The sequence below is a fragment of the Tauraco erythrolophus genome, chromosome 6, assembly GCF_009769465.1.
Source record: "Tauraco erythrolophus isolate bTauEry1 chromosome 6, bTauEry1.pri, whole genome shotgun sequence".
NCBI lineage: Eukaryota > Metazoa > Chordata > Aves > Musophagiformes > Musophagidae > Tauraco > Tauraco erythrolophus.
In genome coordinates this window covers 10,678,266-10,701,085 of record NC_141470.1, presented here as the reverse complement: position 1 = coordinate 10,701,085, position 22,820 = coordinate 10,678,266, and the positions used below count along the sequence as shown (strand labels likewise).

The 22,820-nt window shown below is 52.4% G+C and overlaps 1 protein-coding gene across 1 annotated transcript in view; it reads right to left on the bottom strand.

Annotated features, from left to right (window-relative positions):
• Positions 1 to 20,866, bottom strand: part of CD81 (CD81 molecule) — a 36,578-nt gene extending 15,712 nt beyond the window's left edge. Inside the window, exons 1-2 of the mRNA XM_086613798.1 lie at positions 20,740 to 20,866; positions 10,206 to 10,320 (exon numbers count right to left, since the gene is read on the bottom strand). Of these exons, the coding sequence (XP_086469924.1) occupies positions 10,206 to 10,320; positions 20,740 to 20,805 (181 nt within the window). The 5' untranslated portion in view covers positions 20,806 to 20,866. The remainder of the gene's footprint in view (positions 1 to 10,205; positions 10,321 to 20,739) is intronic.
• Between the last annotated feature and the right edge of the window lie 1,954 nt (positions 20,867 to 22,820).

Sequence of the window (22,820 nt, the reverse complement as noted above, 5' to 3'; positions counted from 1 at the left end):
GCCTAGATAAGACTATCTAGCACCCTGTCCAATCCTATCTTGAAAACCTCCAGTGATGGGGACTCTACCATGGTCCTGGGAAGGTTGTCCCTGTGAATGATTGTTCTCACTGTAAAAAACATCTTATATGAGATCATCAGGAAGACATAAAAGCCACTGGCAGGTAGGGAAAACTAGATCTCTGAAAACTAGGAGATAAAAGCCCAGTGAGAACCTCAACTGATGGAGGAGGTTAAGAGGGAATAGAGACATTTGCCGTTTTATAGAAGACTTCTGGAGGCCTCTGTACTCGTGTCTTGCTGGGATTTGTGCAGCTTCATAAAAAACCAAACCCAAACCTGATCTGCTGCACTCCCACCCCAGCCAGGCTGTGCGGACCTTGGACAGACAAGTGAGGTGGTCCTGGCTTCCCGCTTCTCTCCCTGCTCACACTTCGCCAACTCCTCACCAGAGCCAGCGTCACTGTCAAGCAAGCAAACAGCACGGAGTCAAGGAGGGAAGGGAAGAAGACGGGCACCATGGGTGGTTTCCTGACCGGAGCTCAGCAGACGCAAATGGTGGGGTGGGAGCAGCAGGAACACGCGGCCAGGCTGGGGAGAGGGCGGCGATGACCAGCCTGAACTCTGAAAGCCACAAAAAACCCTGGAAGGTTTTGGGGATGAAGGCCAGCTTCATTCCCAGGCACAAACAAGCAGCCGTTACAGAGTCACCTTCTGTTACCAAGGGCCAGAGCACTACAGTCTCCTGGGAGGCAACGGAGCGGCACTCTGCTCCGGAGTTCATTTAGAAACAAGCACAAAATATTTAAATACAACAATAGCGTCTTGTAGGATGAACGCTAGCGGTGTCTCTCCACGGAAAAGCCACGCTGGAGGCTGCAAAGCAACAGAGGTAACCAAAGCACCCAACCACACGCTCTGGATGGTGTTTGTTTTCCCACACCCATCCTTCCCCTCAAGGGATGGGGCTGGTGGTGGGGGGTCTCTGCCTCCAGACTGGGCGCGGGCAGCTGGGGGGCTATTTCACAGCAGTCACAGCCCAGACAGGAACAACCAAGCCCTTTTCCCAGAAAGCAGCCTGACACATCTTAGCTTTCATTCCTGGCAAACGGCGAGGGTGACTGACGGCCAGCATGGTTTTGGGCACCGTGTCTGTGAGCAAGGCACCTGTCATCCCCATCCTGAATGGCACATTATCCGCCTTAAAGCCAGAGGAGACTTCACCCCAGCCCAAGCCTCCTCACTCTTCATCAGAGATGAGGTTAACCCCTGCCAGCCTGTCCTGGGTGGGAAACTCTACACCGAAGCAGCATCAGCTCCTTCAGGGCTCCACCCGAACTGGCACAATTCTGCATGAGCAAGGCTCCATCTGCCTTTCACACGCCACTTCCCAGCTCATTTGTATTGCAGCTTTCTCAGGGGTTTTAAAACAAGCAAGGCTGTTTGCCATAAACAAAAAATAAAATCAGAGAGGTATAAAATGCAAACCGCAGTGCCTACAGTCACACTGCTCCATCCAACAGCAGCAGCAGATAACCCTGGGAACAGCCAGAGCTGCAGCAACAGGTACAGTGAGCAAATAATTTCTGTGTGTTCACGGTACCAACGTGCCTCCACATCCCTGAGCAACGTCACGGCGTGATTTCTAACCCGACGGCACGTTCTCTGAGAAGGCGGCAGTACACGCGACTGCTGAAGCTGCCAGGTGTAACCAGCTGCCTGCGCAAGCAGGCCGTGAGACACAGGACCTGGATCCTGGGGAAGTCACAGGAGGACTCACAGGGACGGGTGCTGTCAATATTGCCTGGAGTCCTCTATCTTCCTTTTGAGACGGAGCCTTAGAAAAGAACGCTTTAGGGAAGAGGGCCAACCAGTCTTAGTTGCATCTCCTCATTACAGACAGATTCAGGGTCCTGACTGAATTCAAAGCAGGAGCACAGCGACCGTGACAGGATCTCTTTGCTCAAGAGCATCAGGACATAACATGTAAGAAAAAGCAGCAGCAATGTACCAATCATAGAATGGTTTGGGTTGGAAGGGACCTTCAAGATCATCTAGTTCCAATCCCCTTGCCACAGGCAGGGACACTTTCCACTAGATCAGGTTGCTCAAAGTCTCATCCAATCTGGTTTTGAACACCTCCAGGGATGGGGCATCCACAACTTCTCTGGGCAACCTGTTCCAGTGTTTCATCACCCTCGTAAAAAATTTCTTCCTTAGATCTAATCTAAATCTCCCTTCTTTCAGTTTAAAGCCATTGCCCCTTGTCCTACATGCCCTTGTAAAAAGTCCCTCTCCAGTCTTCTTGTAGGGCTCCTTCAGGTACTGGAAGGCTGCAATAAGATCACTCCGAAGCCTTCTCTTCTCCAGGCTGAACAGCCCCAGCTCTCTCAGCCTGTCTTCATAGGAGAGGTGCTCCAGCCCTCAGACCATCTTTGTGGCCCTCCTCTGGACTCTCTCCAACAGCTCCATGTCCTTCTTGCGTTGGAGGCCCCAGAGCTGAACACAGTGGGGTCTCACAGAAGCAGAATAGAGGGGCAGAATCACCTCCCTCAACCTGCTGGCCACGCTTCTTTTGATACAGCCCCGGATATAGTTGGCTTTCTGGGCTGCAAGCACATGTTGCCAACTCATGTTGAGCTTCTCATCAACCAACACCCTCAAGTCCTTCTCCTCAGGACTGCTCTCAATATCATCAGCCCTCCTTCCCTGACAAAACCAGGGCGTGGGCTGCTTTGGGCTGCAGGGACCTCCTAAAGCTTTAGCCACGTGGAAAGCCCCCGAACATCAAACCCAGGAGACCAACAGTCATTGAGCACTTCTCTCTGATGGTACTGGGTGGGAAAGAAAAGCAGCCCAGAGGCCAGCTCAGATCCCAGCTCAAGGAGCCGATACCTCCATGGAGGGTCCTTTGCCTCCAGGCCAGGCAGGGAGTGGGATGCTCAGTTCTGGGAGCAGGGGAGGGAGAGAAAAAGGCAGTATTCAGCGTCACTACTTGCTCTGGCATTCAAGCAGCATCACTGGTGCCTGCAGGGTTGTAAAACCCATGTCCTGTCCCTGCTGAGAAGTAAAAAAAACAAGTAGGAAAAACAGTCTTAAAAAATGATGAAAAACAAAGAGGAGGAACAAGCACAGCAGAGTCCCTGTAAAACAAGGAGGGAGCGGGGCCAGCCCTCCTCCTGTGCCCCATCGTCCTCATCGGAGACACTGCACAGCTCCAGGCATGGGCACTCCCGGGCAGTGCCCTACCTCTCCCCGCACTTCGCTCTTCTCCTGGCAGCTTTAACTCATTGAGCCAGTGGAAGTCAGTCTCTTCCCCCAGGTCACCATGGTAATGTTTCCAAAAGACAAAAAAAGGAAAAAAAAAAGAAGACAAAAAAAAGAAAGACACCCCCCCCAGCCCCACATCGTGCTTCCCAGGAAGCCCAGGCAGCTCTCCAAGCCATACCTGCCCTCCCCGCAGGATGCCCTTTGAGAGCAGAGGGAAGAGGGATTTTCATGTTTACTTTTCCAACAGACTCCCAGGAGGAGACTCTGCACATCCAAGAGTTTTGCAAGCCTCGGAGGGAGGGAGGGAGGGGTGGTGCCTACCCTGCCATGGCTCCTGGCCTGGAGATGCTGAACATCATGAGGCTCAGCTACCACCCCTGCTGCAGGGAAGGGTGGCATCATCAGACGGGGTTGGGAAGGAGACTCCTTCCAACCTCACACCATAAACCCTGGAAGAACACCCTCTCCACAGCCAGGCACTCAGGCAAGGCATGGAAAGTCCCTCCAGGATGGGGTGGGAGCAAGAAAGGGGTGGCTGCATCAGCCAGCCTGCAAGGGAAGGTCTCCTGGACATTCTTGGAAGAGAGGATTTGGTGGAAGACAACTGGGAAGCCCCTCTGTTTCCCTCCACCTCCCTTCCCAAGAAAAACATTGCTGCTCTGCAGCTGCTTATGACTTCCAGATGGAGCAATAGTGTCGCAAAGCACAGGGAGCTCTCCTGGGTCTGTGTGGCTCACAGCGGGAGATGAAAGGCTGTACAAGCTGCCCTGGTCTGCAAGAACAAGGCAAGGAAGCAAAAGAGACACCTCTGTCAGAAAAGAGGCGGAGAAAACCCAGAACAACGTCCTCGTGCGTGCAGACCCTTCCCCAAACAGCCTCCACAGAGATGCCACACTCACATTTCTTCTCTTCTGCCTACCCAGAAAATGCTAGAAGGAGACGAGTTTTGTAAGGTCAGCGTGCCCACGAGAGCTGTGAGGAGGTCTACTGCACATCTCCAGGACTGGGATGGACGATGGTGACACAGCACAGGATACCCAGGCGGGAACCTCTGCCGTCCCAGCCTACACCACTGGTGGACCCCTCCACGTGCCCTGGTGTCTCACCACTGGCAGAGCCCGATCCTGCCACAGGATTTCTTGTGGACTTTGCATGCCTAAACATGTGGCAGGTTTTCAAAGGAAAACTGTCAAAGCTAAGGGTTTAAACAGCTCTGAAAAGCAAGAGGCCACCTCTGGCACAGGTCCCCAGTGGGTGGCAGAGCCAATGGGAGGGGACAAAGGAGTAGGACAACTATGTTACTTGTAGTCAGATAGATCTGAATCCAAAATAACCCGATGGCACCAATTTATGGCCTTAAGTCATAACCAGTTTTGGTCTGGTTATCGCAAGAGTTGGTCACAATGACGGCAGACCGAATTACAATTAAATACAAGTTGTTTTTTTTAATTTGATATGAATACAAAAAGGATGGTTTGTATTGTCAGCTATATGGTGTAAGCCAGATACTTGGAGGGAAGTACTGACAAAGCATTTTGCCTCAAAACCACTATTTTAAAAAGAGAATTCCACTATGATTGAAGTTGATCTGACAGTGATAAGAGGAAAATCTAGAACCAGCAAATCTCAGCATTTCTTTTCTTTAAGGGACTAAATAATTAAGTCATCTTTAACCGTAAAAAAGAGTTTATTGCCAAGTGAGAAAAATGTATGTACTTCCATTTAAAAAAAAATTCCCCACACATCTCTTATTTTTTAAATAATCCAACATGCTCACTCTGGTTCAAGGCCAAACGCAAACCTTGGTTTCCACTGCCAAGCACGCAAGCCTGACCACAGCTCATGTCTCCACCAGTAAGCCACCGACACCCAGAGCCTTGGAGAAGTAGAGCCCCACCAGGTAAGAGAGAGAAGGGCCCAGTGCTGAGCCAGCTGCGTGCATTTGCAGCGCCCCACGCCAAAACAGAAGGCCGTTTTTCTTGGGTGTTTATTACAGGACCCAGAGACCAAGACACTGGGACTCTTCTCTAGCCCTTTCACAACAAGTTTAGTGAAAGATTTGCTGTTGAGCCTAACCCCACGATATACAGATGTTGGCACCACCTTTAAAAGATGTCTAATATTTCTAGAGGGATGGGGACGAGGACGGGAGCGCGAAGAGAAACCCAGAACTCCCTGCTGCCCATGGCAGGTCCACACTCGCTGTAGCACTACTGGCTTCCAGAGCATTGGCAACACACCGGAGCTCAGCACGACCCCCTCTGCAAGAAAAACCACATCTCTCAAATCCTGGAAATCACTGCTACTTGTCCAAGGCAGTCCTGAAAAGGCTGCTTAAGAAAAAAAGCTGCTGTTGTGGACAGAAGGCACAGCTCCTTGATGACCGCTTAGCCAACACACATCTGTTTAGATGACGTGTCGGGATGCTCTGTGCAGCAGGCCACCTCTGGGACCCACAGCAAGAGCGGTCAAAGCATCCTCACATGCATTTTTTACATTGAGGGTGGTGAGGCACTGCAACAGGTTGCCAGGAGAAGTTGTGGATGCCCCATCCCTGGAAGCGTTCAAGGCCAGGTTGGATGAGGTGTTGAGCAACCTGGTGTAGTGGAGGGTGTCCCTGCCCATGGCAGGAGGGTTGGAACTAGATGATCTTTGAGGTCTTTTTTAACCCTAGCCATTCTATGATTCTATGCCATAGGGAGAGCGGGCAAGCCCTGGGGAAGCTCAGGCAGGCAACCCGATCCCTACCCACATACGCACCACCACTTGGCAGCCCCTCCTCTCTGCTAGGGTCAGATCCTCCTGAGGCTGGCAAAGCCTCAGGACATCACTTCCAAAAAAAAACCTGAGGACACCCACGAAAGCTTGCCAGTGACGGATGCCACGCTGACTTCAAGGACAAGCAGGCAGATGTGACTGCAGTTCAACTCAGATGCGGACTCATTTGTGAGAAAGACTTCAAAGCACCCCTGTGCTTTCTGGCCTGTTTCTTCCAGCCCAGTCTGCGTGAAAAGCAGCTTGAAGTCATTTCCAGGGCAGAAATTATCACCCTGGGTTGTATTTGTATGGAGGAGGATGGCGAAGAGAGTCTACACTCCCATTATCCAGCCTCCCCTCCAGCACTACCGCAGCATAACCGCTTCGCAGGCACGCTCACAGCCTTAAAATTAGCCCAAAGCCATTGCTTCCCCCAGCTGTGCCCCACCTTGACTCCCACAGGCTTTGCTGCCTGACCTGCTTGGGAGCCGGATTCACCATCAGCAGCCTGGTTGCTAGGGAAAAAAAAAAAAAAAACAAACTTAAAAAAAAAAAATGTTGCCTTTCTGTTGGGGCAGTGGTACCCAGCAGGACAGCGGGGAATAGGAGCGGCGGCAGCAGTCTCGGTGGCGAAGGTCAACCCACCACTGCGTGCCTGTCTGAAACCTCACACCAGGGAGCACTGGTGCCGTTGTGCTCTGGGAAGCACAATCCTGGCCAGCAGAGGATTTACTAATAAAAAAAAAAAAACCACCAACCACTAAACAGAAGCAAAACCAATCCCCTCCTCACCCCAAAAAGCCACATGGAAAAACCGCACTCCAGCTCCGGATGCCCTTGCACTCTTCCTCCCGCTGGCCCCACTCCCAGGGCCGAGCTAATTAGAGCGGCGGGTCGTGTCGCCCCGTCGCTCGCTGCGAGCAGCTGGAGGCAGATGGACTATTTTGGGTCTGGCAGGTGAGAGCCAAGCCCAGACTGCCCGGCAGCCGCAGGGAAAGCACGGGAAGGGCGGGCAGCAGGGATAAGCACCTGCTGACGCTCCCAGCACACAGGCAGCCCAGCAAAGGGGGAAACGTGAACTCCAAGGGTGAGGATTTAAGGCAAACAGGAGCCAAGGCTTTTGTCCCCACCTTGGTGGAAGTGCTTCGCCCGCAGTGTCCATCTCTGGACATCACATAACCAAATCCTTGAAGGATGGGGATCCTGGCTTTCCCCTGACACGTTACCTTCACTATGATCCCACTAAGACGGGGCAAATGCAGTAAGTCTGGTGTCACTTGCCTCTTCGAGATCCCCAGGGGCTTTTGAAACCAGTGACACCACTTACTGTGGAGAGATCGGACCACTCCAGTTTGTACCAGTATCTGCAGAGATGGACCAGCTCAGCCTTTTCCCCACAGGCTCTTATACCTCATTGAATCACAGCTGTTTGTTTGGGTTTTTTTAAGAAAAACAGTACTTCATGTGTAGGGTCAGTAAGTATCTAAGAAATGGGTAACCAGTTGCTAACATCCAACTTCTCAATGCCTCTACTATCCTGAAGGATGTTTTCTGACCTGCTATTAACACATTGCCTGGCCTCGACACGCAGGGCACTCCAGATGCAGTGTCATACAAGGGTGAGAAGCAAGAAGGACCATAGTTTTCCAGCTACAAATAAAGCAAACAACTGCATACTAAACCATAAGCCTAGCTCAGATAAAGAGCAGAGTCACAAAAAGCATGAAACTACGGTGCTCCAACTATCCCCATCCCTGGCCTAAGCGGTTAACCTGCCATTTGCTGGAGCATCGAGTCCAAAGCCAAAACGGAAGTGAGGAAAGCCAAGACCTCAACAAGTGGTTAGGGGATCGGATGGTTCGCGAGCCGCGCTGAGAAAAAGCCTCCAGAAACGAGCTCGTTTAATACCCTCCCGAGCCAGTCCACAGGGCAACTCGTTGGACGCAGTGCCAAATAGCCAGGTGGGGTGGAGGGTGGGGGTACCACTTGTGGGAAACCTCAACCCCAGGAGCTCCCTCCTCGCGGGCTGGCTGGGTGAGCAGGGAACACGAGCGGCTGCCAGCAGCTCTCCGGCTGCAGAGGAAGCTCCGAGCAAGGACCGCTCCTCTCCTCCTGCTCCCTTGCACAGCCAGACCCCCTCCTTCCCCAGCAGCTCACCAGCAGCAAACTCTGCAGTGGGGTCTGGGGGAAGCCCAATCCACGATCGAGAGCTGCAGCCAAGAGATCTGAGCTTGCCGTGGAGCAAACCTGCCTTATTTCTGGGTTTCTTATTGCAGGCTGGAGGCAGATAAGCATCGCACCTGGAAACGCGGGAGCTGCCCTGCTCCCCACACTCCCACTTCTCCATTACCATCGAATCCCACAAACCGACGGGCTGTGTTAATTATTTTCCCTCTCCTGTAACACACGGACATCACAGGAAAACAGCTTTTAACAAAACAGTTCCAACTTTGGGGCAGGAGAAAGGACACAGAGCGAAACCAGGAGGCATCGAAGTGCCGCTTTCCCACTGCCCCTCCTCACCAAGCACAAACCCCATGGTGCCAGTTTTCCTCCTCTAACAGCTTTTATTGCTTCCCCCTGTCCTGCAGTGCCATGGCAGAGCCTGGTCAGCCTTCAAAGGCCTCCTGACAGTTCCTGGGATCAGCACACCATGCTAGACACCAAAAAATGGTTTGCGAGGGGAAAAAAAAAATACTCCAGCTCTGGAGGCCATCCCCAGAGATGTTCCCGCTCCCGAAGCGGGAACATCATGTGCATGTGTATGTTGGATGCCAGAAGAGAAAAAGGAGAGAGTATCAGTTGTGGTGGTGGGGGAGAAAGGGGAAAAAAAAGAAAAAGCAAAAAGAAATCCCAGCCTTCAGACTCCAGAGGGCTGGCTGAGAGAGGCAGCAGCTGAAAGAAATGCTCTGCTGCTATTACTGCATGGAAATTACAGCTGCCAGAAGGAATCCAGGCCGATTTGTTGCTGAATATAACTTTAAAAAGACAGCCAGCCTCAAACCATGGGCGGTTCACAGGCATCGGAAAGTCAGTGCAGTGGTGAAAGCCACGGTCAGTTCCTCATTGCCTTCTAAATAACAAAGGCTGAGGACAAAGATGAAACATCAGGGGGTGGAAGAGCAAAGGATGCCCAACAGGCAGGAGGCGAGGACTAGGCCCCCACACTCCAGGACTCCCCAGTTTTGGGGAGAAATGCGTTAACTAGGGAGACATCAGTTGCTGGCCCCCAGGAAGGAAGGAGATGTTGGGGCCAGTTCCTGGAAAGGAAAGAGTTTATCTTCTTAAAAGCTCCCTTTTCACTTCTTAAAACTGAAAACCTACAATGAGGAAATGCTGTAAATACAGCTCTGGGTGTGAGGCAGGAGAGGGGAGACAGCAAGAGAGCAAAACCCACCGTTATTTACAGCAGGAGCATCACTGTAACCAGGCACAGCCGGGGACAGGGGCTCCAGCATATCGCTCCATGGGCAAGCAGGGAAAACCAAAGGAAAATCCTTTCCAGAAGGTAACTTCAGCTACAGGTGAGAACGGGACATGGGATTAAGTAGGTCCTCACCCCAGCGCCAGCAGCTTGCACCCTGAACCTGCCCCTGCCTGCAGCCAGCCCCTCCTGCAAGCTGCTCCTCCTCATCCACCAGGGATCAGTGGAAAACGGCAAAAATAGGGGTTTTCATCTTCCAGCAAGCCAGCATGCTGTCCATTTCATAAAAATCATGCTAAGCTTAACCGTAACGCACAGAGGCTCCACCTGCCCCTCCTGGAGAACATGAGTTCCAAGCTCGCCGACCTTCACTTTCCACTGCCAGCCGCTCTGTCAGCTACTTTTACATCCCTTTGGATAGGAAACAAGACACGCTTCCAAGAAGTGCCCCCTCTTCCCAAACATGCTCCGGGGGAGCCTGCAGCAGAGAACAGCACCAGAGAAAACCCACTACGCCGCCACTCGTCTTTTTGTGCGTTGAGCCGCCGTGACTATGGACCCTGTGCGTGGGCCACAGCCAACATTTAACCAACGCTTCGCTTGGCACAGCCAGGGTTATTGTGGGGAGCACGGAGGCAGCAGGAGGTATTTCCAGCCTGACCTCCTTGCTGCTCACCCGGAGCTTTCCACCCTGCTTTTGGGCACGCTGCAGTCCACCCTGGGGCACGGCACCAGCATCCTCCAGACCTACTTACCGACGTAGAAGGTGTTGGGGGCCTGCTTGTCCCCTAGCTGCAGGTAGAGAATATTCGTCGTCTGCGAGTCATGCCGGAGCCACAGGGCCACTCCCAAGATGATGCCTCCAGCCAGCTGGGGAGAAAGCAGAGGGAAGCAGGTGTTACCCACCGCTCCGGTCACATTGGACCTGGAGCAGCAGTTTTCAGGCGGGAACAGAAGGGTTGCTTTTCATCTTTCTGTAAATTCTTACTTATTCTTTTCACACACAAGAAGATCCTTCCCAACCATTGTCTCACCCCTGCAGCATGCTTTACGCCCCATACCATGCGAGTCACACCATTTTCCCTGCTTCACGAGAAGATCTCACGTTCTGGAGACATGCAAAGCCCTTTCCAGTTCCTGCAGGTGATTTCTTTCCCAAGAGCAATTTTATTACGCTATTAAAATGGAAGGCTCAGCCTTACCCAAGAAGCACAAGATGCATGACTGAGGATTTTAAGAGAGCTTTTCAGCAGAAGTTAGGATCAGCCCTCATTACTCCCTGTTCCCAGCTGGCTGTTATCACCCTGTTTCATTTATCCATGATGTACAAACAGGGGTTTGGGTGTTGTTTGATCTTCTGAGAACTAGGTAGGAAGGATGGGGAGACTGTGGCTCAGAAAGCGGGAGGACTGTCAGTATTTCCCCTCTGCCCTCAGTCTTGCATGCACATTACTTCCCAGGTTCAAGTCTCCAGTCTGAGCAGACCTAGTGGGACAGAGCCTTCTACACCCCCAAAAGCTGCTCTGCCTCGGGGGAGACTTTACCAACTGAAATGACACTGAAAGGCAGTAAAATTGCTAGTGATCTAGAGCAAGAGCAGAGACATCATGACTTTGAACCGCTGCTGCACCTGCTCCCAGGGGATCCAAAACGCCTCCAATCCTCAAAAAACACGCTCTTCTCCACGATGTCCACACCTCGACATTTAGCATGGCGTTTAAGAGCATACACATGGCTAAGAAGCCACACTCAGTGGGACTTGGTAATGTTTCCAGCAGTGTATTTGTGTTATACTCCATTACTCCCCTCCCCGTGGGTCTCGCCGATGTCTCCCATCGGGACATGTGGGAGGATCCACACCAGCTGCCCTCGCAGCATCGCTCTGGCTAATATCTAGCCTTCTCCTAAGGAGTGTCGCAAGCACAGGAATCCCTGTGGCCGTCACTTCCACTGCTCGGTTCACTGCCCGTGTAATTTCATAATGAGACAGAAAAAGAGAAATGTGAACGCAGGTCCCCGTGGGTGGGCTGCGAGCTGGGACCGCGCTCTGCTCATCCTCTAGCACGTATGGTTCTCCTTAACGTCTGAACACAGGGACTGAAGCAGAGCAAAGCCTCGCTTTGGGCCAAGGCACAACCACACCACTTTTGGAGGCTACCACAAAGTTGCTCAACATTGCTGGGCAGAGGCTCAAACCGCTGCCTTGCCCCCACTGGCATCCAGCGGGAGAGCAGAGCACTCACACACGTGTGCACACGGACACGTGTGATGGAGTCCCAGGGCAGGGATCAAAACACGCTTCAAACACGCCAGGAGATGTTCTGCCTATGGAGCATCAACCCAGATTACCGCTGGAATATTTATGCCCAAATAACAGGAAGTTTTATGCATGACTTCCTCACTGTTCTCTCTTCCAGGGAGGGGTGGGGAACAGCAGTGGAGGACAGGAGAAGACTGGCAGCACGGTGGAGGGGAAGGTGTCACTGGGAAGAATTCAAGCTGGAACATTTCCAGCAGGACTCACTGTGTTCTCCACGACCTCCCCGCTTCCACTTAAAACCACGAGAGAGAAGGTGAAAAAAATAAACACACATTTTAAAAAAAAGTTAAGAATTCCATATCACTTCTAGGAAAGGCTGGAAGTGCCTGTTCAAATGCCGATTTGAGTGTCCTAAATTCTCGAAGCTATTCATCTTAAATAAGGGAAGATAACTACCAAAAAGTACAGAAGCAGAAACATGTTTTTTTCCAAAAGGTTCTGAGTCAGGTCAGCTACAAGCATGAGAGGCACCAGGAAGGTCACATGAAAACAAAAAAAAGAGAGTTTGTTCAGCAAAAGTGCAAAGTCTTCAGCTGTGCAAGTGCAGCAGAGCCTCAGGGAACGCACGAGGACTCGGATGGGCAAGACAGGCTGTCGGTGGGGGTCCGGCTTTGTCCCTCGGCAGGTCAGCTGGCGGTTTTCCTCCTTGCTCATTTCTGCAAATCCCAGCCAAGAGATTTTTACAGGGATGCCACTGAAGCTGGTGCAAAACCACACAATACGTGTGCAAAACTCACAGGGCAAGCTGGCCTCGGGGCTTTTATGCTTACTGGAGGGAGAAAAACTCCATCAGCTCCTTGGAGAGGGAGGGAAGATTTTACAAGCCTTCCTCCAATTTGCCACCAAAATAATTAACTTTTAACACTTCTCCCACAGCAACAAGTGCAACTTCCCTGCCAGCATGGTCCCTCATCCCTCATCCCTCTGGCACTTGGGAGATCTCACTCGAGGTTCTCCAAACACTCGCTACAGAGAAAAGTCACGAAAGACAGTCCATGCTCAAATCCAGCTCCAAATAAGGCAGCTCGTGGCTTCGCAGAAAGTTACCCAAATCCAGCCTGGTATGGCTCGTTCATTGTCTGAGGACATAACAAAGCCTGTATATTAATCCTCTCAGAAGAAGGAGAATGTCCCCGAATTAATCAGTGCCACTCTGAAAGTAAAGGTCTCTCGGTGGCTCCCGAGAAGAGGGAAGAAGAGATCCTGAGGACGGTTGAGGTTTCTGTGCTGGCTGGGAGAGGCAAAGAAAAGACCGCAGCGCTTTTCGGTTTAGTTTTCCCTCTGCAAGGAAACATTGCTCTGCCCTGGCTCGCTGCCCTCCACGCCCAGCAGCACCCACCCAGCACCCCCGGCGAGGCTGGGGTGACACCAGCGCAAGGAGCAGCAGCTGCTTTCCCAACAAATTTGCCCCAAAATGCCCAATGCAGAACTGAAAGCAGGCTGCAAGCTATCCTCAAAATATTTCTCAATCATCTGGTAGCGTCAGCTGAAGAGGTAGAGTCCCTTCCAACTCACCAAAGCCACTCCAGTGGCGAGGTCTGCCTACAGCAGCCAGCTGAACCATCTCCAGATGTTCCCAGTTTCAGCCCCAACGCGCCCCTGGAACACCCCATGTCCGTCCTTCCCGCACCGCCTGACTCCATTTGCTTTTTTAACAGAGCTCAGAGGACCTCCAAATGGAAGTTTTAATCCAACAGCAGCTGGATTTCTTAAGAAAGCGATGTTCACTTACTAATGAAAACAGGGTTTTAAGCCACAACGAGTAACTTTTTCCATGAAAATCACACATCCTTCCACTGCCGAGAAGTGCAGAACATAATTAAGGCATCTTTCTTCCCGAAGGAAAGAAGACAAGAGGGAGAAACGGCTTGCCACAGTAACCCTGCCTTCCACTGCACCTCACCTGAGGCAACCTTTTTAACACAACAACTCGTTCCAGAGATAAGCTCGGCATTTTCTTCCCTCCCTGTCCTACAATCACTGCTGTTTGCCAACACAAGAGCCAGAAGAGCTCCAACCACCATCAGCAGCGTCACACTGGTTTCCAGGCAGTGTATCCTCATACATTAAATATCGCTTTTTTTTTTTCTCCCCCGCCTCCCATAGGTATCTACAATCTTGTGCAGGTTACCTCATTCTAAGGTCTCACTCTGCTGCCTTGCCCTACCTGCACTTTTGTATGCCTTTGTTTAAAAAAAAAAAAAAAAAAAAAATTAAACCCCAGACGCACCTCCCAAATCCCAAAAGAAAACAACCCTTCAATGAAAATAACACCTCCTCCATCTCCCCATCCCTTCAAAAATCCCCCGTGAGCCTAGAAGGTTTCCAGTCCAGGGCATGGGATCTCCACCACACAGCCAGTGCCGCCCAGGATGGGGCCAGCCCTGGAGATCGCGCCCGAGCAGCCTGCCTGCACCGTGGAGGTGGCGCGTCAGGCTCCGGCGTTTCCTCTTTACTGCAATTTTCCAGCTTCTAGAGATTTATTGCTTCTTCCACAGGCAGCCAGACTTTTCCAGCTGGATCCTGCCTGCCCAAGGCCTGCTTTTCACACGGATGCTGTTCCCGTTTGGCACGCCTGGGGGGAGCCCCCATCGGATGCTGCCTAAGGGAGAGGAAAAAGCAGCCTCCCAGCCCCCCGAAAGGTGATGGAGTGGCACCCCACGTGAAGGAGTATCACTGTCTGAGCACCATGACGACGACGGGTGTGCTGCCCCATCCACCATGCATGTAACAGGGCTCCCTCCTGGATTGTGCCATTCACCCTAAAATTTCCCAGATCCAGCTGCAGGGCAAGGGAACGAGTCCATCTTTCACAGCTCAGCCACTCCTCCTCTCCCTAAGAAGTTCCTAAGATTTAGGGGTGCAAGGAACGGCCCCATTCTCCCCCTTAATGTGGAGCACCCCACATCGGAGCTGCTCCCACCTTCACCCGCTGCTCCCCAGACGCTCACGTACGCCAGGACGTGCATCACCCCCCGCTCCCTTCCACTGCCCCCAGCCCTTTTCCTCCTGCTCCCTTCCATCTGCCCCTATCCAAAATAGGTTTCCTAGCAGAGAGGAGGAGGAGGAAGTAGTCCTGGCTATAGGGCAGCTTGCCGGGTATGTCAAGGCAAAGCAGACATCCTGCGGCTCGAGCCGGCGGCGGAGGGAAGCGGAGGTGTCAGCAGTTTCACAACGCTGTATTTTTAGCAGTGCCGCGGCCACGGTCGCTCCTGCCACTGGGACACTGCTTCTCACCCTGCACAGGCTCCAGGGCCGGGAGAAGCTCCTGCCTGGCTGCAACAACGCTGCTGGCAGAGCCTGCGCCACCATGCCTGCAAAATACCACAACTCCTTACAAGAAGCAGGATGCTGCCAAGAAAGCTTAAAGGATTTTAGCTGGTTTATGGTTTACATAGACGATCAGAGATTTTTTTAGCAGGTTTCCACACTGCACAGGCTTGCAGCTCCCCTTACACCACTGGGAAGGTGGGCCCTTGGGGGGATGGCACCTGGACCCGGCTCAGGGAGCCCAACTGGGGCTCCACACGGCTCCTCTCCAGCACAACCTGCAAAGCAGCTGAGAAGGAGTAAAAGTGAATCCCCCTCCTTTGAGGCGTGGGAAACAGAAGGATGAAATGACTTGTCAAGGCTGAAGCATCTTGCCATGCAAGAAGCCCATCGCACAGCCAGGAATGAATTGTGAGTTTGGGGTTGAATGCTTCGCTCCCAGGTCGCCTCTGGGCCTCTCAGCTGAGCAGCAGGTACCATATTCTCTAATATGCACAGCGTAAATAATGAAACATCATTTTGTCACCACACCCAGTGAGAGTGGGGAAAAAAAAGCAAGGAGCTAGAGATGCATAGCTTGACGAGAATCACCTTTGGAAGGGCAACACAAGCCCTTGCAAGATGCGTAGTAGGACCTAACAGGTTCTAGGAGAGGAGCACATGGCCTACTCACTTCCTGGAAAGAAGGTGAATTTCTTTTCTACTGCAAACAGACGTGCCTTGCAGAAGTGCTGGAAGGGCTCGGGGTACAGGAAGGAGCTGAGAGCCGGACAGCAGCCCACGAACCCAGGAACTTTGCCTCGATGCTGTGACGGTGTTTGCGTTACGACGGCGGGACTTCACGCCAAAAATTCACCTAAAATTTTCAGGCAAGAACTGCTAGAGATCGTCCCCGCGCCGCTTGTGGGGGTGGACTGTGGGACGCCCTGGTGCATCAACACGTCAGGACGCCCGCGAGACATTTCGCGGTAAGCAAGGGATGTGACTAAAATCAGGCAAATGCGGTTGCAGTTTGACAGCCACGCGACGTACGAGCTTCTCCGCCGAGCTCGGCACAGGCGCTTGCAAACCGCAGCGACAGGCAGGGCTCTTCTTGGAGCCTCTTCCTTGCCCAGGAACGGCTGAAAGGGTGTTTGGGAAGAGTCTTGTGCTCTGCAGGCAGGAGGAGGAGGAAGGCAGCCTGCAGCCCGTGCCCCGCTCCCAGCAGCGCAGCCACCGCCACCTTCCAGCAGTGGCTATTAATAGAGCTGCCGGCCGGGATGAAATTCTCCGCTGGTACCTATAGTTACCAGCCCCACAACACTGCAGGGCTTTTCAAAACAAGCTCCAGAGGAACGCTCCTGGAGGAGCAGCACGCCAGAGGCCAAATAAAGCTGGATGGATGGGAGGAGAGCAGAAATCCGGCACCAAAATCCAGGAATGAGATCCTCCGATGGGGAGCACCGAGCCTGCGTGCTGCTCCCTGCCTGTCGCAGCTGGATCCCCTCTGCGGACAGAAGTATCCCTATACATTGACATCTACCAGCAGGGTTTAATCGCCCTCAACGGAGAGCAAAACAATTTCAGATATTGCTTTAGAATTAATTTGGCCCCATACATAAGCATTTAACTATAATGGTAATACAACTGCTTTCTCTTTTTAATAACACAGTGAAAGGCACTTGCACAGCACCGGATCAAAGCGTTTCTCGAGGCATTGGACGTGGGTTAATGCTCTTGCAGGAGATAAGCATTACAGTGGTTGACAGAGTAACCACCTCAGGAAAAGAGAGCAATCTCCCTCCAACCACCAGTGACGCGCCCTCCTCGCGACTGCAGCCCAGCCCATTAACTGAAATTGGGTACCCCCATAGGGCAGGGCACTGCTCTCTTCAAAAGACTTGCTTAAATAACCTTCTGCACACTAAAACTTCAGAAGAGGTTTCGCAGGTGATGGTAGGACTGTGTCCACTCAACAGCGAGCCCAGAAGCCAATCCCAGAGAGCCATCAGCAGGAAACCAGGAAAACCAGCTCTTCCATTCTGCCTTTACACCTGTGACGAGCGGTACCCAGCCACCCTCCTCATCGCATCAGGAGGGTCATGAGCCGCTCAACAGAGTAGTCACCATGGGACCACCAACACAGAGAGCTGCCACCTCCCTCCACCAAAGCCAAGTATCTTTGTGCAGGCTTTGTGGACCTCAGGGGACAGCCAACAGATTTTCCAGTGTTGCACAAGAAAATACCCAACTCCTCTACCCCTTCCCTTCCAATCACCACAGTCGAGACAGACTTTCACTTCCATCTTCCCTCTGGTCTTGCCCTTCCTCCCCTTTGCATCCTGACTGCACCACATCCCCTCAACACAAGCCAGAGAAAAGAGTTACATGGTGCCTGGAAAATGGCATTAGGAGCAAGCTCTTCCTTTTAATTACACACCTCTCTGGTAGGGCAGTCAGCGGTGCTCTAGACCTGGAAGGCTGCCACGGGCTGTATTAGCCGACAAGCTGGGCGATCCTTCTCCAAGCAAGCCAATTTCTCCTTGGTTATGTTTAATTACATTTTAAAATAGCTCTCTGGCTTCCTTCAGCCTCCCCAGGGACTCTTTGCAGCGGTGGTCAGTTGAGCCCCATGCACTGAGCTCTGCTTTCAGATTCGGATAATTCAGGAGAGCACTCAAAGTCTGGCTGTCTACTGAGAGGGGGATGGAGAACCACCTCCATCGCACCACGCGCCCAGCCCAGCCCCGCTCCTGGCTGCAGGGTGAGCTGGGACTGCCCACCATACCAGCAAAATCACTCGGTAACGGGTACTGCTACTGCTCCCTCTCACCAGGAAGCCGAGCATTCCCTCGCTGCTGGGCATCCCAAGGTTTCAGGACAAGTTTGCAGCACAGAAAAGCTTTTGTCTTACTATCCCCATGTTTTACTAATGGGGTGAGGTCCCCAGGTGCTGCCTGTGGCCTCCTCCACTGCTTCCATAGGCGGATGTCACTGCGAAACACGCGGGGACCCTTCTCTCCTGGAACAGGCACCCGTTTGTACACGTGCTCCATGCTGTGGCCACTGCTCCCTGCTCGAAAGCCACCTTGGCGTCTTCTCAAAAACGCACGCACGAAGGAAAAACAACTCCAAAAAATAAAATAAAAGCAAAACACCTCGGGCAGAGAGGGCTGCCAAGGCGCTGCGGGGAGCTGGCATCGGGGCTGCCTCTTCCTATTGCTCTTCAACACAGCAGCTTCGTGAAACCCCCCCTGTGCTGCCAGGGGAAGGAAGGGGGAGGAAGCCAGAGGGGTGTCTGTTTATTTACACTCCTGCAGAACGACTTTAAAAACTTATTGGAGTTTCTTTCCTATTTGTTAACATCCTTAAGGCTGAGAATTGCTTCCTTTCTTCCTCTTGGGCACTGGAGCAAGCTCCGGTGCAGCACGATGTGGCACCTGCCCAGCTTTGCAAGGTTGGCCTCTAACTGCACTCACTTGGTGGTAAACCTAAAATTCCCCTCGACTGCTGGTTTGAAAAACAACACAAAAGGGCTTGAAAACCACAAGACTTTGTGTTCAACCACCATGCAGCTGACCAGCAGAAAGCATCGCCAATTCTAGCGAAGCCCAGGCTCCCCATCTGCACAGGAGGTGGTGGTCCAAGGGGACTGGCCACGGGTAAGCACAGCACTGGAAGGTGTTTTGGGGAGCCGGTGGGTCCCAGCTCACAGGCACCCCTCCTTGGGAGGAAGTGGAGCATCTCCCCTCAACGCTGGCAGGGAGCAGGGGTGAGGCTCCCTCCGAGAGGTAGTACAAGGCACCAGAAGTCCTAACAGTGAAATTAAACGGATCGGCTATTCCTCTTGGAAGCAAAAGGATCATTTATAAAAGATAAGCTGGTTTGCAAACGCAGATTGAGGTGAGCGAGCAAGGCTGCTCAGGACCGGCAGCCGTGCAGAGCCTGCAGCATCCTCCCTGCCGCCCAGGAGACCCTTCCTCCCTCCCATCCACACCCAGTGGCTTCAGCAACAAGAATGGCAGGAAACTGGGACCAGAAGGGAAGAAAAAGTCCCGGGACAAGTGTGGTAAGTCGGAAGGAACAACACTTCAGAGACAAGGCTATGTGCCTCCGTCCTGCGATTTTAAAGGTGGAGGAAAGGTTGAAAAAAACCCAAACAAACAAACCCAGGACTGTCCCACATTCATCTTGCAGCTGGAAACGCATCAAGTATCAGGTATCAATTAACACGGCTGTCGTCAGAGCTCATCATCTCTCCCTCGGTCAGCGTTATACCCAGAAACAAGGCGAAAAGGCCTGAAATCAGGCCGGATTTGATGGTGCTCGCTCCCATGCAGCACTTTAGCCATGCACCTCCCAGAGGTGGGGACCCTCCAAGACCCTGCACCGCGCACCCCCAAGGAGAAGGCAGCAGGCAGAGGCTCCAGCTGGGCAGCGTAGCTCCGGGTGCGGAGGCAGGGTTTGCTCTGGAAGGGCATTGCTGCCCTCCCCGCCCCACCAGCCCTCCTCGCTGTGAGCAAACATGAGGAAAAACCCCAAATTCCTCATCACCAGAGCGGGGCATGAGACAAGGGGTGCACCTTGACCACGCAGCCCGTGCTCTGCAAGCAGTGCCTCACCTCCCTGAGGTGGAGCTGGGCTTGCTCGCAAGAAAAATATAATTTTTGGGAATGGAAAACAGCCTATTTTTTTAATTTAAAAAAATAATTAAATAAAGGCAGCCTGCTCTGGCACATTTCGTCGCTCCCAGGCGCAGGAGCGGGAAGAGACGGTTTCTTGCCACACCAGCCCCCCACTGCCGGAGGGTGTTTGTAACCGGGACAAACCCAGTTTGCAGGGAAACCGGGATACGCCGCTTTTTGCTAAATTAGCTGCGTGTCTGGATGGTTTATTTAATGGGAAACTTTCTCAAGAAAAGCAAGGCAACCTCTCCAGCCTGGCTAAAATTTGCATCCTAAAATAACTTCCCAGGCGGAGCAGACAGCGGCCCCCAGCTCGGGCACGACCCAAAAAACGGGCGTCGAGGCCGCCTGCCAGGGGCCGTCGAGCCCCGTCCGCTCCCGCCCTGCCAGTTCTCGGGGCGGGGAGAGCAAAACCAACCCCCACCGCCCATATTTTTGGAACACCCCCTCCCCTCCGGCTCCGCTGCGGCGGACGGCTCGGCCAGCGCCTCTCCTCCCTCCGCCTGGCAGCAGCCATTCCCCCCCTACCCCCTCCCCAAACCCCCGCCTCCTCCTCGGCTGCCTGAGAACCGCCGCCTTCCCCAGCGCGGACCCACAGCAACAGGGGGTGCGGGAGCAGCCGCCCCCGGAGGGGACGCCGACCCGCTGCGCACCCCCACCCCCCACCTCACCCCAGTTCTGCCCCCACCCACTCCACCCGGGAGCAATAACCCCCCTTCTCCGCCCTTCCGCTCGGAAAGGACGCGTATAAACATCTCTCTATATATATATATCGGTAAAAAATGTATATAAATAATAGATACGCATGTGCAAATAAATAATTTATATATACGCATGCATTAAAAAAAATAAAAAGGATAGGCAGACACAAACACACACATCCCCCCCCCCTAAAAAAAGCAACCCCTGGGGCATACCCCAGGCAGCAAGCCTTAATACCGGGCGGGGGGTGAAAGGCAGACGCGCCATACTGGAGCCCCGTTATTAAAACGCTGGGGTGGCTCAGCCCCCCCCCCCCCACCCCCCGGGGCTCACCCAGAAGATGAAGTTGAAGACGAAGAGGAGGTATTTGATGCACTTGGTGCAGCCTTCCACCCCCATGGCGGCGCGGCACAGGCGAACGGCGGCTCGGCTCAACCTCTGTCACCAGGCTCAGGCTGGGTGCCGGGGGCGGCGGGGGCGGGATAACCCAACCCGCCACGCCACGCCACGCCCCCCGAGGCCCCGCCCCGACACGCCCCGCCCCCCCCCGCGCGCTCGCGGGTGGGGGGCTCGGCACACACCGCCCCCCGCCCCTTCCCGAAGCCTGCGGCCGAATGTTGCTTTTTCCCTTTTTTCTTCTTCTCTTTCTTCCCCGCCTTTTTTCTTTTCCCCTTTTCCTTTTTTTTTTTTCCCATTTTTCTTTTTCCTTTTCTTTTTCTCCCCTCCTTTTTAAAAAATTTCTTTCTTTTTTCCTTTTTCTTCCCCTCTTTTTTCTTTTCTCCACCTTTTTTTCTTTTCTCCCCTTTTTACTCTTTTTCTTTCCTCCTTTTTATTTTTTTTTCCTTTTTTTCCTTTTTTTTAAGGTTTGTTTCTTTGTTTTCCCCTTTTTCTCCTCTTTTTCCCACCCACCAGGGGCAGCTCACAACTCAAAGTTTCCTACACGCACGTGGCAGCCACGGGGGAGGGGTGCTGGGGTGCTGTGGCACCACCATGTCCTACACTTTACCACCGTCTCTTAAACCTCACTGCTGTCCCCTAAACTTCATCAGGCAGCCTGGGTGGGGGGAGAAACCACTGTGAATGGGTGCAGGGTGCCCCAAGATTTGTATTTCTATATACAGAAGTTTTAGGGTGCACCCATGAGGGGACCGCTCCCCTCTAAAGAAATAAAAAGAGAAAAGTACTTTTGCATTAAAACTCACAGTTTGCCATTCAGAGAAGCATTTTCTTTTTTGTTTTTCTCCTCATATTTTACCCTAAGCTCTGATCTACCAAACACTTTTTGCCTAAGCTTGTGGCTTTATTACTCCAAGCAATTGCATCAAGTTCAGTAGAACCACTCAGGGGTCACATGAGCATCTGGGGGGCTTCAGGGCTGCCCACCAAAGAGATTAGAGTCACACATGTCAACGGTTCAAATAAGCCTCTCGCTATGGCTAAGAAATTTTAGTTAAATTTTAGTTAAAAAAAAAACAAAGCTGTGCAACAAAAGTATGATGAAATTTCCCCATCTTTTGGCCAAAACCTGCTTTGGCCCACTTGCTCATTCCTAGAAATATAAATTGCTCTCACCCCACGTTATGCTTCCAGCAAGCTCATTCGCTTCTCGTAGGGGCAGGACAGTAAGTCACTGATTAATCAGAGCATGAGAGGACTTCTGGTAAAGGCAGCAGCCGGCAGGTCCAGCAATGGTCAGCACCTCACCATGCTAAATATGAACTCAGTGCTCAGCTACAGTGTCGGTCGTGGACACCTGCCCTCTTTCTGCCTGGGCACTTTCCTCTAGCAAAAGCATCTCAGGGAGCAGCTTCTGAGCCAAACAAACACTTTCACACTCGCTGGAGTCTTCCCTGCCACCCATCCCGTAAGCAGGAATGTGCTAGTAGGGAAGCACACATTTCCTACGCATCTGCGCTGAAAATGAATCAACTTGTTCTGAAATCATCCCATTGCCCTCAGGAATGAGATGGTCCAGGGCTCTGTCGTGTTCATTGAACCCTTCTTTGCCCCTTGGTAACAGCCCACGGCTCTCTGCAGTGGCAGGGACAGGGAATGAATAGAAGTTGGCCCCATTCCTCAATTACTTATGCTGAGTACGTCCCCGATTACAGGCTTGCCGTGGATGCATAAACCCTTTGTCTCTAAGCCACATTCACTCATCCAGCCTTACCAGTGAAGCCAGAGGTTCACAAGGCTATTTATGCATGTAACTGCTTTCCTAAATTATCAGTACAACCCATCTGGTTACAGCAATAGCCATAATCCTGCGTGGCTACTGCTCATCAATCCAAAGGATAATGGCAGGATCCTGAAGCTGCTCACTTGCTACATCATAGCATCCCATGTCATCTTTTTTTCTGCACCTTCATCCCATCCAGCTATAAATATTAAACCAAAAATACTCCCCCGCCATC